This window comes from Sus scrofa, chromosome 10 (genome assembly GCF_054392235.1).
Source record: "Sus scrofa isolate SSC_HxYL_T2T_F1_AM1 chromosome 10, Sscrofa_HxYL_maternal_Yorkshire_Landrace_v2.0, whole genome shotgun sequence".
Taxonomy (NCBI): Eukaryota; Metazoa; Chordata; class Mammalia; order Artiodactyla; family Suidae; genus Sus; species Sus scrofa.
The window spans coordinates 79,033,668-79,052,206 of NC_139392.1; the positions used below are offsets into that span (position 1 = coordinate 79,033,668).

The 18,539-nt window shown below is 47.1% G+C and overlaps 1 protein-coding gene and 2 long non-coding RNA genes across 9 annotated transcripts in view; 1 reads left to right on the plus strand and 2 right to left on the minus strand.

Annotated features, from left to right (window-relative positions):
• The window catches only part of PIP4K2A (phosphatidylinositol-5-phosphate 4-kinase type 2 alpha), a 184,728-nt gene that overhangs the window by 131,353 nt on the left and 34,836 nt on the right, over nucleotides 1-18,539 (plus strand). For 5 of the 6 annotated variants that reach the window (XM_084978783.1, NM_001195781.1, XM_084978786.1 and 2 more), the window contains 3 exon segments: nucleotides 223-375; nucleotides 13,673-13,819; nucleotides 18,259-18,297. In XM_084978783.1, coding sequence (XP_084834909.1) covers nucleotides 223-375; nucleotides 13,673-13,819; nucleotides 18,259-18,297 — 339 coding nt within the window. 6 annotated transcript variants of the gene reach the window in all.
• The window catches only part of LOC146399544 (uncharacterized), a 345,027-nt gene that overhangs the window by 62,015 nt on the left and 264,473 nt on the right, over nucleotides 1-18,539 (minus strand). The window lies entirely within an intron of this gene.
• LOC146399546 (uncharacterized) lies at nucleotides 15,315-18,280 on the minus strand. Of its 2 annotated transcripts, none has more exons than XR_014818048.1 (2): nucleotides 18,133-18,280; nucleotides 15,315-17,092 (listed from the first exon to the last, which is right to left on the minus strand). It is a non-coding gene; the product is annotated as an uncharacterized LOC146399546 (long non-coding RNA). The 2 variants fall into 2 exon arrangements; XR_014818047.1 differs by having other exon boundaries at nucleotides 18,111-18,280.

The window sequence follows — 18,539 nt, forward strand, 5'->3', positions numbered from 1 at the left end:
TAGAGTCGCTGTTTTCATTTCATTTGACGGACTTGCCACGTGAGTCGCGATGCATAGACAGTGTGGTCGTCCTACCCGTCGCCTTCTTCCAAGCACACGTGGTTTTGACGCCTTGTGGTGACAGCAGCTTACCTGGGCGTGAGAAAGCCACGTCTCTAACCGGTGCTCTTCCTTCCTCCCCCATCGTCGTCGTCCTCATCGTCGTCGTCGTCCTGCGGGAAGAACTCCCTGACCAGGAGCGCACCCCTTCCCAATGACTCGCAGGCCCGCAGCGGGGCCCGGTTCCACACGTCCTACGACAGGAGGTACGTCATCAAGACCATCACGAGCGAAGACGTGGCCGAGATGCACAACATCCTCAAGAAGTACCACCAGGTAATGTCTCGTTATCTTTCTCTGAAACTCTGAGAAGGTTGACAGGCGTGATGCGGTCTCCTCAAGGCCAGAGATTGCAGTCGAGTTAGAAACGGGTGAGGGCTTTGAAACACGCCGGTGGCCGGATCACCGAGTGACAGGTCACTAGTTAGATATGTCACACTTGTCATCCCACGGCCCTTCTCTGCAGTGGTTGCCATGATTACCGTTCTGGTTTTACAGCCACTCAACTTCATAGGTGGTGACACTGCAGAAGTTTTTTGCAGATAGCGGAAGTGAGGTGTCGACCTCTGAGGACTAATCCACTTACAGCTGCCAAGGAAAGTCTCTGATTTGATTTTATTTATTTTCTTTTTAGGGCTGCACCTGCAGCATATGGAACTTCCCAGGCTGGGGGTCGAATCACAGCTGCAGCTGCAGGCCTATGCCACAGCCACAGCAGTGCGGGATCCAAGCTGCATCTTCAACCTACACCCCCAGCTCACGGCAACACCGGCTCCTGAACCCACTGGGCGAGGCCAGGGATCCAACCCACATCCTCATGGATGCTAGTTGGGTTCATAACCCGCTGAGCCACAACAGGAACTCCAAGTCTCTGATTTTAGAAAGTGGGTGTTTGTCTACTCACTGTCTGCTTTTCACCCCTCAGCATTATCCTGTTAGAATCACCTGAGGATAAAAGGAAACTGCTGTTGGGAACAGCATCCCCCCACTCCCACTCCCATAACTCCCAGCAAGTGCCTGGTAGGGCACTGTTCCCAGGTCCCAGCTGGAGTTGAGGTCATCGTTACTGTGAAGTCGTAACAGCATGAAGTCCAGTGTTGGACATTCCTGGGTTCATATCCCAGCCCTGTCACTTACTAACCGCTTGACTCCTGCACTCGGAAGCCTCAGTTTCTTGATTTATACATTGGAGATAAAAAATACCACCCAACTCCGGAGTCTGGAAGGTTGTAAGTCAGCTACTCAGAACCTGCTGCCCATGAGGCCCTCACCATGTGGTGGTGGCCGTAGCGACAGTGACCAGTAACCACTATGTCACCTTGGGAAATCGCAGTCTTATGGCCTGAATGTGCCTGTTGATGGCAGCACTGAAGCAGTCACTTCCAAGCTGGTGTTTCACCCACACACTGTTGCTATTAACCAAAGGAGTTAAAACCATCACATCAGGTATTAGCCTCTCAAAGTGACTACTGCCCGGTTGGATGTGTGGGCTCGGAGGTGTCTGTCTGTAAAAGGCAGCTTCCTTAATTGATGGTCACGCTTCAGGCTCTAATACCAGGAATTATTTCTTGGCAGCTGCTTATTCTTCTGATCTTCTCAAATGTGATCGACTGCATTTTGCTGGCAGTGAGGTCTCTCAAAGTCTTTAAGCTGCATTCTGTTTCTGGAAGCTTGGGGCTGCCCCGGATTTGTTTTTCAAAACCATTAGTCAGCCTCAAGATTCCTTTAACATCTAATACATCTTATGTAACATCTATTCCTATTGAAATCTGGTCCACAGCCCTTATGCTGTTGCCTGTTGTGGAGGTAATGCTAACGAGCTGGGTCAGTACCTGCGGGAGGGAAAACGCTAAGGTGTTGGCTTCTGAATCAATTAATAGGAGGCAGTGTTCAGCCATTCACCTGTTAAACTGCCTGCTCTTTCATTTCTGCCCCTCTGAAACCTCACGTCGCACTGATGCATTCTTTTTATGCTTTCTTTAAATTGCCTCTGAACTTCCAAAGCAATGTAATACCTCACTGACTGATGAAAACATACTCTTCTGCCAAGTGACTGTGATGCCAGTCTAATAAAATGTGACATGCAATTCAAATATCAACTTCTTGATGACATCTTTGAGTTCAGAATTTTTTGACTTTACAGAAATCACAGTCTAAAACGTTTCCTCTGGGGTGGTTCCTGCAAGTGAACATGCAGGTTTGACATGTCATCAGTATTACATAAAATACGTTGGGGACCAAAATAAGTCTATTAACATGCTCCAGGGGCTTTCACAGTACTAAATATTTCATTTCACTCCTACAAAGTGATTATTTTCTTGATATGTTCTTGATTCAGAAAAAGCTCATTTCTCATTTTCTTCACCGTCTGTATTTTTCTGCTTGTAAATCATAGGTTAAATATACTTACAGGGTCTTAGTGTTGACCTTCAAACACACCGTTCTAGGTCCATTAGTCCTCAAAAAGAAATAAGCAACTAATCACAGAAAAAGGAATCAGATTTGTGGTTACCAGGGGTGGGGAATTGGATGAAGGCAGGCAGAAGGCACCAACTTCCAGTTATGAGAGAAATACGTACTAGGCCTGTAATGTCCCGCAGGGGGAATATAATTAACGCTGCTCTGTGTTATATGTGAGAGTTGTTGAGAGTGACTCCTGTGAGTTCTCATCACAGAGAAAAAGGTTGGTTTTTTTTTCCCCCTTGTTCTTGTGTATCTCTGAGATGATGGATGTTCCCTAAACTTTCTGTGGTCATCATCTCATGGTGTCCATAAGTCAGATCATTACGCTGCACACTGTAAGCTTGTACAGTGCTGTATGCCGAGAATATCTCAATACGATTGAAAGAAAAATATTTAATACGTAAAGGGTCTTAGTGGTTGAGAATCACCATAATTAATACAGTTTATTTCAAGGACTCTAGGTAGGGGGTTCCTGCTGCGGCATAGTGGGTTAAGAATCCGACTGCAGTGGCACAGGCCACTGCAGAGGTGAGTTTGATCCCTAGCTTGGACACTTCCATATGCCATGGGTGTGGCCATTAAAAGAAATTTTTTTTAGGAGTTCCCGTCGTGGCGAAGTGGAAACGAATCTGACTAGGAACCATGAGGTTGCGGGTTCGATCCCTGGCCGCACTCAGTGGGTTAAAGATCTGGCATTGCCGTGAGCTGTGGTGTAGGTCACAGATTCGGCTCGGACCTGGTGTAGTGTGGCTGTGGGGTAGGCCGGCAGCTGCAGCTCAGATTAGACCCCTAGCCTGGGAACCTCCATGTGCCGCACGCGGCCCTGAAAAGACGAAAACCAAAAAAAAAAAAAAATCTTTTTTAATAAAAATAGATAAAGCACTTTAGTTGAAGAGTAGGAGACCCAGATCATAGCCTGTCATGAACAGGTTATTTAAGTGATCTCTGAACCCTAGTTTTGCTGTCTGTACTTCATTCATTCATTTGTTCATGTATTTACTCTTTTTTTTTTTTTTATGTCTCTGTCTTTTTAGGGCCGCTCCTGCAGCATATGGAGGTTCCCAGGCTAGGGGTCTGATCTGAGCTGCAGCTGCCGGCCTACACCACAGCCACAGCCACAGCCACGCCAGATCCGAGCCGCATCTGTGACCTACACCACAGCTCACAGCAATGCCAGATCCCTAACCCACTGAGTAAGGTCAGGGATTGAACCCACAACCTCATGGTTCCTAGTGAGGTTTGTTTCCGCTGAGCCATGAAGGGAACGCCTATTTGCTCGTTTTTTAAACTGAAGTATAGCTGACTTACAGTATTATATTAGTCAGGTGTGCAGCGTAGTGCTGCCTTATTTTTATAGATTAAGTGCACCACAAGGTTATTACAATATTATTGACCATAGTCCCTGGGCCAGGTGTTTACTCTTGACCTAATTCCAAAAAGGATGTGAGGTGACTGGGACCACTTTTAGGATTTATGTCTAGTCTTAAAATTTGTTTCCTGCTTCAGTGGTAACTGTCAGCTCTTCTGTTTCTTCTTGCTTTTACCTCCGAATGTGCCTTTGCTTCTGAACTGCCCAGAAGATGAGTCTTGAGGCTTTCAAATGGTGTATCAACAGATGGCACAGGCTCTCAGAGAGGGCAGCTCCTGTGGAACATGCTGGATGGACTTACTGACATTTGGCTTCTCTTTTTTTCTTTCATTGCTTTTTGCTTTAGTAAAATATATCCAGAACTGCAGCCGTGTTTCTAGAAGGTTAAAACTATTCTAAGGCTAGCCTTAGGAGAAGTGGAACATTGCTAGATATTTGAATAAATGCCTTGTGGGATTGATTTTCTGTTGAGCCAGCCTCACCAGCAGTGCCGTGTGGCAGGTGGCATGGAGCAGGGACCCTGAAGCTGGCTGCTTTGCCCCTGACCTGCTGTGTAGCCTTGGCCAAGTTACCTAACCTCTCCACACCTGCTTCTCTATCTGTCCAGTGTGGCTAGTAGTACCTCCTTCATTCAGTGCTGTGCTAACTAGGTGAATTGATAGTTATAACCTGCTCAGAACAGTGCCTGGTATATGGTGAGTGCTCTGTAAATGATTGACTAAGATCCTTAAATACCTTTCTTGTGCTGCTTCCCTTGTCCCAGTGTTGAAATCTTTAACTCTTTCAATCCACTAGGGGGCGTGGTTTCTGGCAGGCTGTAGCCCTGAGGCAGAGTTATGAAGATTCGAATCCATCCTACGGAGTTAGATGTTTTCCCCCAGGCTCCAGCATCTTGCCTTGGTCTTTATTGGCTACCCAAATTCTACCCTCATTTCCGCTGTGCCCTAAGAAAGCACAGCATCATCTTTCAGACCAACCGAAAATTTATATTAAGCAGAGCAGACTTATTTATAAGTCTATTTTCCCTTTCTTATAGTTGGGAAAATCACTTGTTTTGGTTAAAATATCTTTTTCAAATTTCTGTTAGGTCCGAACAAACTCGGGTCTTATAAATGATTGCCAACTGATGAGCTAAGCAATGTAGAAGAGCATTCAAAAAGGAAAAAACGGTCAAGAACCGTTTTGCCTTATTTTCTTCTTAATTGACTGATGATTTGTTTAACTGCCCTGACTTCATTGGGAGTATTGGTACCATGTAGCTTCAGCTTTAATTAAAATTCAGTCAATGTTAGTGAAATTTTAGAAATTTTAGGGGAAGAAGCAAGTTCCAACGTAGATGATCAAGGAATGCCTTCTGAAAATAACATTGGGAATATCTTTTACAGTTTTGAAATATAGGGTTTAAATTTATTTTTATTTCAAAGTGACTGAATTGATAACTTGATAAAGTAACCTAAAAATCCCTTCTTATCCTTTGTTATTTGGGTGCCATGTGTCACTTGAGCTGAATCTAGACGTTACACCTGAAGGTCCTGAAATCCTTGTTGAAAGAGCTAGTTAGTACCTTTCATTTCAGTAAAGGATTTTGGGGCGAATGCTTGACTTCGTTGGCCCCTCCTTGGAATATATCTTTTTGTCCTCCCATGAAGGATGGTGGCATTGGCCATAGAGGGAAACTGAGAATAGGCACCATAAGACCCACAAATTAAAATAAAAAAAATGGAGGGTGTGGTGCCCAAAGAGGAAAAGTTACTCCACCAGCACTGCCCAAACTGTTGATTAAAGACAGACCCCCCTCCCCCAGCATCACATGAAAATTCACATTCCGACTCAGTAGACCGGGCGGACCTGCCATGCTGTTTTTCATGCGCTACCGGGGACGCCGATGAAGCCCCATAAGTGGCAGCGCAGGACCTGCTCTCCAGAGCCAGAGAAGCGTTCCGAGTCTGCTCATTGGGCTTTTGTCCTCTCTTTGGAGAACACGAAGCACATAAAGTTTTAAGTCCTCAAAGCACCTGGAACTCTGCCGTTAAAGGCAGCGCCAGCAGAGCTTCTGTGCCATCAGAAGCTGCACACGCTTTTCTTGCTTCTGTCTTCAGGAGGGCGCTGCCACCTCCAGGGTCCCTGAGGCCAGGGAGCGCCCCTTCCAGCTCCACTTTGCCGATGGGGAGTCACCGTGTTCCCAGCATCCTGGCCATTGTCCCCCAGGTGTCCAGGGGGCTGCCCAGCCTCCTTGTCAGCGTGCTTTTCCTTCTGCACGTTGTCCCCAATTTCTGGCAATCCTGTCATCCTTTTCCTTTGTACATCACCGTCTCCCGCTTCTCCCCTCCTCTCTCCGGCAGCTGTGGACTTGCCCTCCTCCTTCTAGCCTCCAGGTCCCCAGCTTTCCCCTTTTCTGTCTCCAAACATCTCTGCTCAGTTTGGGGTCAATTCCTCAGCTGTCTGACCCACTCCTCATTCTCTCTTCAGCTCTTCTAACCTCTAGGCTCCCCTATCCAATGATTTTTATACTTCAGAGATCCTATTTTTCCTTCTAGAAATTTCATCTCAAAAAAATCCGCCAGTGCACTCCTGATCCTTTTGGGGTTTGTGGTTATTTGCTCATTTCTTCGAGTGCTTGAGGCAGAGCTGTTCCAAGTTTTCTTTCCTATAGTCCTGCCTCTACCAGTCCTGGGGGAATTTGTTGCCTCTTGTGTCTGCTGACCCTCAGGAGTGACTGGCCCAAGCGGAAGGCCACGCAGGGTGTGTGGGGTCAGGATACGGATTAGGGATGGAAGCTGGTGCAGGAAGAGGAGAGGCCTGCGTGGAGGGAGAGGGCAGACTGCCTGCCAGGCAGCACCCCCCGCAGACCACAACCAGCACGCTGGGGCCCTTTGGGGTCGCCCACCCAGAAGATGCTGTGTTGGGCCACAGTGACAGGGGCAGGCCTAGAAGGAGCTGCCAACTGAAGGCTGGGTGGCAAGGCCTCCAGGGCGCCTCACACTGTGATGCCTGGGGCAGTCATTCTGCATTTTAGTAAATGCTCTCTGTACTTACGGTGAAGTGTTTTTTGCAAAGTCATTTCATCTTTAATGATGATGTTATTTATGGGTCAGTGTAACAGACTTAGGAGCCCCAGTGTTTGCATTCAGGTTGATTCTGCAATCTCTCAGCCCCAAGAATGTTTGTAAATACTGCAGAGGAATGTTTGTTCCTTTTCAGCCTGATTGTTATTACATTTTTAAAAAGTAGTACCATCTTGTACTGATAGCAGCTTGAATGGAGTCATCCTTACATTCTTTTTTGGCTTCCTTCTAAACGAAGACCTTAACTTCTCTTCTTCCTTCCCTTCCTTTCTTTTTTTATGGCCACAGTCCCAGCACATGGAAATTCCCAGGCCAGGGACTGAATCTAAGACACAGCTGTGACCTATGGAGCAGCTACAGCAATGCTGGGTCCTTAACCCACTGCTTTTGGGGCTGGGGATTGAACCTGCACCTCTGCAGTGACCTAAGCCATTGCAGTCAGGTTCCTAACCCACTGCACCACAGTGGGAACTCCATCTTTCTTTTTTTCTTTCTTCCTACCTTTTTCTTTTTCTTTTTTCTTTTCCTTTTCTTCCTTCCCCCTTCTCTCTCTCTGTCCCCCCCCCCCCCGTAAAAAACACTGTTGCAGTGATCTGTATACATAGGCAAAGGCACAATAAGGATTACAGATAATGTAACCTTTCAAAACCATTAGCTGAAACAAGACTTTTCACTGAAGTATTAATTTGATGCTATATTAAATTGTTACTTCAAGCCTCTTTAAGAAAAAAAAATGAGTGAAACATGATAATAAGAGCAATTTCCAAGAGCCAGGGCCCGGGTTCACACTGTCATGTAGAGAGAGAAATATTTATCTGTTCCTGTTCATCACTGGGAATCCTCTCTACTGAAACCTTCAGTCAGCCGTGCATCTTTTAATGGCATTTCATTTTGCACGAGAAGCAGCAACAAATCGAGGATTCATAACACTTGTTATTCTTGTTGAGCGCCAAAGAGCAAAGGAAACTGAGATCTCGTGGGTGTCGCATTTTATGTTTTTAAACTTCAATCTCACCACATCAGTTTATCATTCCATTATAGTTCTCACAAGCCGCTTATCCCGGAAGAAGTTCTAAGGGAGTCTAATGAAGAGATAAAATTTGCCTTTATTGGTGACATGAAGTTATATACGAGGTTTTTTTAAAAGAAGACAGGAAAAGGTAAAAGCTGTCGTTGTTGGGAACAGGTTATAGACAAGTATTGCCAGTGAATACGAGTGTCTGAGGCACTCTGGAAAAACACAGAAGCCACTGCTTGATCAGTAACAGTGCGAGGTGACACCAGGCATCCAGCTATGAAAATGCAAAAGTGAAAAAATACTAAAAACAATATCTGAAAAATGCAAACATAGGTACCGGGGTGCATTTCACACTGAGAATGTGGATCCTGACCCCGAGAATCCTTGTGATGGTTTTAGCTCCATACAGAGAGCGTAAGAAGAATCGATGATAGTCAAGGTCACTTTTTAAAAATTAGGCACCTGGTTCAGAGGGAAGCTCGGTGTCATCACTGAATTGCAAGCATCTGAAAGCTGCCAGTCCAGGTGCCGACAGACCTTCCCTGTTGGCTGTGAGAGGAGGTTGGCCTGGCTGCAGGTGACCTAGAGAGCCTGCGGAGGTGGAATTAGCAGCTTGGCTCTGTGCCAGAGATGGGAGTGCCTCCGGAAAGGGCCAGCTCTGAGGAGCCGCTGCAGGGCAGGCTCTGGGTCCTGTATCCACGCGGCAGGGCCCTCACGGAAGAGCATCCCTCTGTCTGACGTGTGCCCCGAGTTCCTGAGCCACAGGCAGGTGACCAGCATTGCCAAATGTTTGGTCCATTTGTGGCCTCTTGGCTCCCTTGAGACCTCAGAGTGGCAGGGGACAGAGGTCCACAGAGTCATTTGACCTCTAGAAAGAGTCTCCTGGGTGGCACTGGGACCCTGCACCTGTGAGGCTGTAAACTGAGGTGTTAAGACGGCAGGTGGGGAGGCCCCATGTCCATTCCGTCCTTCACCTTGTGGGGAAGGGTGGCCTTGAGCGTCAGGACAGTGGTTGCAAGTAAAAGAAAGATCTACGCTTTTTTAACGAGCGACCCTGGAATTACAAGAATTGCAAGTTAAGCATGTGAAAGGGAGGAAGCACATATTCTTCCTTAGATGGTTAGATTCTTAGATGGCCAGTGTTAAAAAGAAATTAATAGGCGTTCCCCCTGTGGCACAGTGGGTTAAGAGTCCAACTACAGCAGCTTGGGTTGCTGTGGAGGTGTGAGTTTGATCCCTGGCCCAGTGCAATGGGTGAAGGATCTGGTGTTGCCACAGCTGGCCTGGGAATTTCCATACACCTTGGGTGCAGCCATTGAAAAAAAAAAAGATGCTGAGACTGTTCTTCACTATTAAAAAGGGTGCTCATGCCAAAAAACTGATCATGATATTGTAGCGCCAACAATACGGCCTTTTAAAATAATCTTTGAAGCCTTTGTTTACAGATCGTTAATTTGTCAGTGATGTTTCGGCTTTTGAAGGGACAGTGCTCAGATTTACGATTTACGATAGTGCTCGTAAAAGCAACGTGAGAGAGAAATGTAATTTGGGGGGTTTCATATTCTTTAAAATATCACCTTACTTTATAAACACATGCATACACCCACATGCAATATTGTTCGTTTTTGGAGGGTCTCTGGTCTATGGAGTCCTTGACCTCGGGGGTTCCCATCATGCATTTAGACGGAATGAGCAGAAGGCAGGAGGGTGTGATGGGTGAGAGCAGGGACTCTGAGGCAGAGCGCTGTAAACAGAGTCCGTTTCTCTGCGAGCATTTTAGGAGTACACGGGGTGGGAAGCCTGCCTCCCTCGGCCTCCCCCGCTTCCTTCCTTCCCCCCTCCCGCCCTTCTCCCCGCCCCGCCCTCCCAGGGTCTCGGTTGCATCCTGCTCCTGTTGGAGTCACCGGCAGCACCCCCAGTGCCATTTCCCTGATCCTCACCTCTGTGCTCTATGTACTAATATTACCCCCTTCTCCAAATACAGAGACACAGAGAGGTTGAACAATGCCCCCAAGGTCACACAGCTAGTAAATGTGGAGCTGGACCAGAAGGCTCAGCAGTGTGGCGTGGCCATGCGTTTACCATCTCCCTGGATGAGGGACCTCCAGGAGCTGTGTGTGTGCCTTGGGGGCAGGGGGTGCCCCCCAGCATCAGCATATGCACAGTGCCTCCTCCGTCAGCTGGTGAGGAATCTGAGGAATTAATGTTTGGGGAATTTTTGGTCTTTTTTTTTTCCTTTTCTTTTGCCTTTTCTAGGGCTGCTCCTGCAGCATATGGAGATTCCCAGGCTAGGGGTCTAATTGGAGCCATAGCCACCAGCCTACACCACAGCCACAGCAACGTGGGATCTAAGCTGCATCTGCAACCCACACCGCAGTTCACGGCAACACCGGATCCTTAACCCACTGAGCAAGGCCAGGGATCGAACCCGCAACCTCGTGGTTCCTAGTCAGATTCATTAACCACTGCACCATGACGGGAACTCCTATGTCAGCTGTCACACGCAGTGACTCCTGGTGTTACAGTCCAGGGTCCCAAGCCACGGTGCTCATAGAACAGTGAGTCTTTCGTTCTTTCACTGAGGTGAAATAGCATATTTCTTCCCCCCCCAGAAATTTGATTCATGGGAAGAATTTTCTCTTCTACAAAGTTTTGGCCCATATATGCTCTTCTAAAGCTTTGGTACCAACTGCTGCTTGTCATTACTGGGACTCTAACATGATAGATTTTCTGCAATTGTGGTTTTGTACATATTTATTAATGCAGGAGTTTTAAGGTTACCAAATATCTTCTTCCAAGCTTTCATCAAAGAGCCTTATCCGTGAGCCTTACCTTTGAGAAAGTGCACATAGTAACTTGCTGGTGAAGTGGATCACATCTGATCAGCTTTTAAATATACAGCAATTGATCTAATCTGAAAGCTAGAACACTTGCAGAATGTAATCTCTACGTGTGTTTTTCTCTGGGTAGAAAAAAGCTGGTCAGTGACGACTCCTGTAGTTTTCAGACTTCTTTAACGTATTCGTCGGTAGGAGTCGGGGCTCGTACCTGCTCTTTTCTGCGGTGGCTTTCTGTGGCTCGGTGCAGAGATTGTGACCCAGGAGACATCTTCTGCCAAGCAGGACTTTTAGAAGATAGGCCACAACTCGAATAATCTGAGCAGAAGAGCACACAAGTGGGGGAGCTGAACGGCCAGACCGAAGCCTGTGTGCCCCCAGACCGTGTCTGTGAGTCAGTCTGGAGCACAGAGCAGAGAAGCGTACTATCAAAATGTCTTGTCAGTTTTGAATGAAAATAACTCTGCTCCTCATCCTCTGCAGTAGGAGAAAGGGTAGTACAGACGCAGGCACTGGGCGAGGTATTTGGACACCCTCCTGTCTGTAAGCCTCACCGTCACCTTCTTGGCACGAATTTGGGTGCTTGTTTTCCAGAAGATGAACCTGAAATGCAGCGTGGTTAGTGACTTGCCCAGGATCTCACAGCGGGTGGATGGAGGCACCAGGCGGGCCCCCCACATCTTTCTGGCTCGGAAACCTGCATCCTTCCTGCTGAGCTTACACAGCTCCCCTGGTCTCTGTTTTTGAGGCCCATCCAACCATCCCTCTTCAGAGGCATCAGACGACCACTCCTTTAACACATTTCTTTATATCAGACGTGAGAAATCTTTTCAGCCAAGAGCTCTTTGCCACCTGTTTTATATTAGCAAGACTCCAGTTAATTTACAGGGTTTTCTTGAAAGATGAGACACAGAAAGAAAGGTTCCTCTGATCTGACTTCAGATTAAGAACAGGTTGGGGGTGAGACTCAGAAAAATCCATCACACACCAGTTATGGTCACGAAGTTGTTTTTTTTGTTTTTTTTTTTTTTGGTCTTTTTGCCTTTTCTTGGACCACTCCCGCGGCATATGGAGGTTCCCAGGCTAGGAGTCTAATCAGAGCTTTAGCCGCCAGCCTACGTCAGAGCCACAGCAACGCGGGATCTAAGCCACATCTGCAACCTACACCACAGCTCAAAGCAACGCCAGATCCCCAACCCACTGAGCAAGGCCAGGGATCAAACCCGAAACCTTGTGGTTCCTAGTCGGATTCGTTAACCCCGCACCAGAAAGGAACTCCGATCACGAAGATTTTTTTAAAAGGGCAGGAGCATCTTTAAAGTCTGCCACAACTCAGAGGGGCAAAAATCAAACTCCTGTATTGATGCTGTTCACCTTTTCTTTAATGCTAAAAACCACAGGCTTAAAAAAAACCCCAAGATGGCTCAGTATTATCAGAGTTGTTATTGACAGTGTTTATCACTAAAAAGTTTGAAAGGCATTCTGATTATTTTTTATAAAAGTCTCACTGTAAACCAGAAAAATTCCAACAGTATAATTTTTTTAAAAGGAAGAAAGCAGTTGCCCCAGGTTTCACCATTACCATGAATGAATACCATTCTTCTATGCGTCTCTCTGTAAATGAGTATGATTTTTACAGTTTTGGACTCATCCTATTCATGCTGTTCATTATCCTAGGGATTTCACACATCTATGATTGGCATAAATTTTTTTTTTTTTTTTAATCTCCTTCCCCCCCCCCCCCCCCATTGTAAAGAAAGGAAAACCAAAGTTCCCTTTGGAGAGTGCCCTGGGACCCAGTTTATAAAGATGGTCTTTTGAAAAGTGTCTCCATCTTGTGGCCGTTTAGGGGTATGGTCATTAGAGACCAAGAAACTCATGTTGTGTTTTTGCAACTCTCTAGATGGTATCAGTGCTGGGACTTGTCCAGTGACTTCATGAATCCAACATGGAGCCAAAGAATTTCCATCTCTCTGCCTCCCGCTGCTCTGATGGGCAACTTAGCTTCAACATTAGTGTCTGAATAAGAAACAGGAAAACCAAGACTGGAGCCCAACTCTCCCAACTTCTAACACTGAGCTTTCTCCACAGTTTTCTCTTTAACCTTGACCTCAACACTAAAGAAAGGGCTGATCTTTAGTGGCCAAGTGATGCTCCCCTGGCCCCATAAAATCATCATCAGGGCTTTTAGGGAGGACCTTGGCAGCCCCAGGTAGAGTGTGATTTCACCTCAAAGGAATTACAGAAAAGACCAGTCACTTGTCCTCTGACCTTAGACTACTTATCCAAGGTTTTTTTTTTTTTGTTTTTGCTTTTGCTTTTTTTTTGCTTTTCAGGGCTACAGCCTCGACATATGGAACTTCTCAGATAAGAGATTGAATCGGAACTTTGACTGCCAGCCTACATCACAGCCACAGCAACGCCAGATCCAAGCCGCGTCTGTGACCTATGCCACAGCCACAGCCACACGGGATCCTTAACCCACTGAGCGAAGCCAGGGATTCAAACCCATGTCCTCATGGATACTAGTCGGGTTCATAACCCACTGAGCCACCACGGGAACTCCACTTATCCAAGTTTTGACTTTACAGATTAGTTTGGAATGTTAAAAAAATATCTCTGGAGATAAACTTGAATTTTCTTATCTGTGTCTGCAGTTCAGCAGGACGAACATGGGTCGTTTTTGGTAAAGAGAACCTTACTGGTTGTATGAACCATGATCACTTTGTATAAACACCACAGGCGGAAGAGTCACATTTTACATCTGAATGAACACCTTTTGACGGAGTCATTTCCCCCTTTTTCTTCCTCTCCTCTGCAGTATATAGTGGAATGTCATGGGATCACCCTTCTTCCCCAGTTCCTGGGCATGTACCGGCTCAATGTTGACGGAGTTGAAATATATGTGATTGTCACGAGGAATGTGTTCAGCCACCGTTTATCTGTATATAGGAAGTACGACTTAAAGGTGAGCTTGATTTCCGTGAGTGTTTATTAAGTTTGCTCGTCCAGGCTGTACATGCTCGACTTGACTGTGCAGAGCACGTGGGCGGCCCTCGGAGCTTAAAGCCACCAGGCAGCCAGCAGGGCGCTCCTTTGTGTGAAGCAATGGTCACTTGTGGGCTGGGAATAGGGTGAGGAACAAAACAGACCAAACCTGCACTCGGGGAGCCGACACTCTGGTGGGGACAGACGGACACTAGGTAAAAAGCGTGAGTCCGTCGTATCCGAGGGAGCGGTCAGTGCTGAGGACAGAGTAGAGGCAGGAGGGCTGGCGACGGGGTGCAGTTCTGCATAGGGGGTCAGGGAAGCTTTCCTGAGATGAGGACTTGAGGGCAGACCTGAGGGAGGCGAGGGCGTAGGCTGAGGAACAGGCCTGGGGACGGGCCGTCTCAAAGGACAGGGAGTGAGGGGCCCGAGTGCAGGGATCGGGTCCTGGTCAGGGGCTGGCAGGCTACCACCTGCCTGTGTGGCAAGTCCAATGTAGCCGTTTCATAGATGGTGTTATCCGAATCCCACTGTGCCCGTGGGTTCTGTACCACGTTACGCAGTGATGGCAGAGTTGGGTGGTTCCCACAGAAACCGCCCTGGACCACAGAGCCCCCAAACACCTACCCTCTGACCCTTTTCAGAAAAGGTCTGCCAACCTTTGGGCTTCATCAGTGGATCTCAAAGTGAAAGTCCTTCAAGGAGGATCCCCCTCGAAACTTTAAATTCCTTAAAGGACCCCGGAAGCTTCTGCTTATAGAAGTTTTGTCTGCTGATATTTACAATGTTAGAAATGAGAAATTTTTTAAAACTTAAAATAGTCAAGCCATTACATGTTAGCATACCTTTATGAAAGGGAACTCTCTTCCAAATCAAAAGTTAGTGAGATAGGTGGCACCTGTTTCGCATCTTTGCAGAGCTCTTTAATGTCTAATTTAGTATGAGATGGTTGGAAGGTTCTCTCTGGTTCTGCGCTAAGTCTCTTGCCAGGTTATCTGACTGAAGTATATGAAGAAAATCAGACCTCACACAGATATGTAGTGAAAAGGGAAGGAAGGGCTTGTTTAAACTTTTTCAGAAGTTCGTGGATATTTTTCTTTGATGTTAGACCTGCCCTGACAAGCGGTCATTTCTCAAAGCTGAGTTATAGTGTGGAATCTAAAATCATATCCGTGAACTTTTTAAAAAAGGTGTGGGTCTGAAACCTCCTGCTTTGGGCATTCAGAACGACGGGCTGAGCTACGTGCCTCTCACCAGCACCACACTTCATCATCCAGTGTCAAGCAGCCACACTAATCTCTCCATCACCTGCCTCATCAGAAAAGGCGTGAGAAGCTGTCAAGCTGGGGGTAGTGGGTTGACGCTTAAATTTGTTTTTCATTTTCACTTGAAAGCTTAAATTTCACCAGTTGCTTCCTATGAAGTGACAGCACACAGCCGAGCCAGCAGCTAGTTCTTACGCCTGCTAAATGCCAACTGGAATAAACAGATTCCCAGTGTCCTCTCCTAGAAAAATGTTTCCTGAAGAAAGTGGCTAGTTCAGCTGGTAACTCAAACCATCACCAAAAAAAATTTCTGTTCTTAAACAGAAATGCTTTGTGCGGACTCCCCACACAGACTGTTGGCAAGATCTGTCCTCCCAGGTCAGGATTTAATAAGACTGATGTCACTGCTTCCTCAAGGATAATCTATTTTATGTCAAACTCCAGGAGTACCATCTGGGGCCACTGTTGGATGTGTGCTAAGCTGCCAACAGTTTTTTACCCACCATTGTTTTTGCAGTATCTGTGCAAATAGTAAATAATGAAAAGGGCTAATAGTGTCTCAGTATTGTCAGAAAGATGGTCTGCAAAGTCACAACTCCTCAAAGAGTCCTGAGCCCCCTGGGTGCTGAACCGCACTGAGAGATGCTAGTCTAAGAGTGGGGAAGTGGTCTGGGCTCATCTCCCCTCTGGAGTGCGGCTCAACCATATAAGCTTCCCAAATACAGTCTTGCTCTGTCCTGCCTCCGAGTCATAGCTGTTTTTGATCCCTGGAAATCCCAGCCACCCTACAGGCCCTTTGGCCACCATCTCTGTTGCAAAGAGCTCACTCTGCTGAGTATCAAGGGGTCTGCCTGTGGGTCTGACTCACCCATGTAAGAATCCCGATGACCTCAGAAGCTACAGGTCCTGGTTTTATTACCTGTTAGCTCCATGCAAGATGCTCAACCTTTACGAGCCAGTTTCTTGGTCTGTGAAACATTATTTTATCTCCCTTGCTGGGTATTTGTGAGGGTTAAAGAGATATGTACCCGTCATGTCCAGCAACAGCCTTTGGTGGGTGATTTTGGTTGTTTCAACCATTCTGCTAGTGAGTAAGTCGCTTAAAAGCAATTTTTTCGGTCCTACTTTTTTATCCTCCTCAAATGTTTAAGATAGTGCCTTGTTTGAGCAGGCAGCCAGTCAGCATATCCTGCTGTGAATTATGCTTATAGTCTAGGTATTACAGTTTTAATTTAACCTTGCACGTTATGATTTCAGCTCCCTTTTTAGCTTGTAGAATAAATGAGCTCTGTTCTCACCAGGACTTTCAGTTGTCGGGGCACCTGGACTTCTGGCATCATTTCATGGCTCAAACGCTTGGTCTCGACTGACTTATCTTTTTAATTTTGTTTTAATTTTTCATTCTGAATGAATTTAAATTTGGATGGGTTTTTTCCAGGCTAATGATCTGCATTTACATAGAGACGAAGTGTCACCGAGAATCAGCAGCAGAGTGAGTTATACTGTAGGAGGGGAAAACACAGACTTAAAAAATTGGCTAAAGCTACAAAGAGGAATAGTTTCCTCCTCTGCCCATAAGTGTAGGAATTACTCAACCGTTACTAATACAAAACCCAGGTATTACAAGTATTTAATACTCAAGTACTAATTACCCCCTTTTAATTTGGAAACCTTCTTTCTTAGCATTCAGCACGTAGAGGAAGATATTTGTGGACCATGTTCCAGAATCCATGAAGGAAGGAAAACAGTCCACTGCCAGCGGAAGCTGCTGAGCTCAGGCGGCAGAGGGCTTTCCTTCACTGCCAGCCCCCATGGCTCCTCTTCGCTTGCTGGGTCAGCTCTGTGCTCCTCTGACACAGCCCCAAGAAGCTACGAGCATCTTCCCTGGGCTGGCAGCAGGGTCTCTCAGATCCACCAGACCTGGGGATGCTGAGCGCTGGGGTGGAGAATTAGCCCCGGGGAGCTTCTGGCCTGGGCTTGGCTCCCATCTGTGAACGACAGGTCACACATGTCTTAACGAAAGCCTGAGCTGCCTGCATGCAAGATGGTCACAGAGCCAGAATCTGAAGGATGGCCAGTCTAGAAGCTGCTTTAACTTTCCCCAAGTCATATAGACATTCTCTTAATGAAAGGCTATATGCACGTATTCTGGGCCCATAAATGTGTCTTTAAAAGGTGGTCAGGTGACCAGATCCCTCTGCTCACCTCAGGGCAGTGTGGACGCCCAGTGCCTGAGGGGAAGGAGAGATGCAAACTGGGCTGTGAGCTCCCCCAGGCGATTATTCCGCTGGGAAGACACTGCGTGGGCACCAGGGAGCACAGAGTATTCACAGTTGTATTAAAGTTAGGAAATCACTGCCCAGTGGTTTCCCAGTCTTTTTTTTTTTTTTTTTGCATTAGGATCTTCCCTTTTTTTTTTGTTTTTTTTTTTGTTTTTTTTTTTTTGCATTAAGATCTTCCACAAACAAAGGGCAGTTTCTGTTCTTAAACTCTACCCCAGGGCCCTCCTCCCCACCCCACCCCCACCTCAGAACTGAGAGCATCCTTTTGAAAACCAGCTCGGTGGAGTACAAATTCCTGAGCCCAAGAACTGTGTTTTCTTCCACTTTACACTCAGCCTGGATTTTTCACAAAAGGGATGCATGTGTGTGTCTGGAGGGGCCTCCAAAGCAGACGGGGCCAGACAGCACCCGCTGGGCTCACCCCACAGAACGTAAGGAGAGCACGTTCATCTGTGACCCTAAACCAGGGGACAAAGGCAGGGGCTTAGCCTGCCCCCCTCTACAAGATGCGGGCGGGAAAGAGGCCTTGGTCTCTGCGGCCGGCTGGTGGCCCACCTCACTTTGAAGACCCTCCGATGTGAGGAGAGCAGGGTTTGGACCCAGCGTTTGCACAGGCATCATCTAGGACTGTCGGGTTTTCTGATTTCCAGCAGGATGAGAACCAGGGCAAGGACAGCACAGGTGACGTGACAGGGAAGGGGTTGGGGCCGGGAGGCAGAAAGACCTGCAAGGGGTGCAGTGCTGACCTCGGATGAGGCTCCAAAACGAGCTGGTGCTCGTGTATTTCCACGCTCTGCCTGGACCGTGTGTGTGTTGCAGCACGAAACCGATGCCACGCGTGTGCATATTTTCATTCATTCTTTCTGTTCCAGGGTTCCACAGTGGCCAGGGAAGCTAGTGACAAAGAAAAGGTAAGTGCCTGTCTCCCTCCCCCGTGCTCTGCATCCTTCTTTCTCGCCCTCCCGCTGTGACGCCTGCCGCCTCCCTCTGCCCCAGTCCCTCCTCGCGTGAGCTGCCCTGCCGAGCAAGGCCGGTGGTGTTTGTGGGTGAAACATTGCTCATCAATGTGATCTTGAAATCCTGCCGCCTCCAAGGTCAACACGATCCAAACTTGGCAGGTCCCTCAGCACCCAGGTCCTAACCCCACTTTATG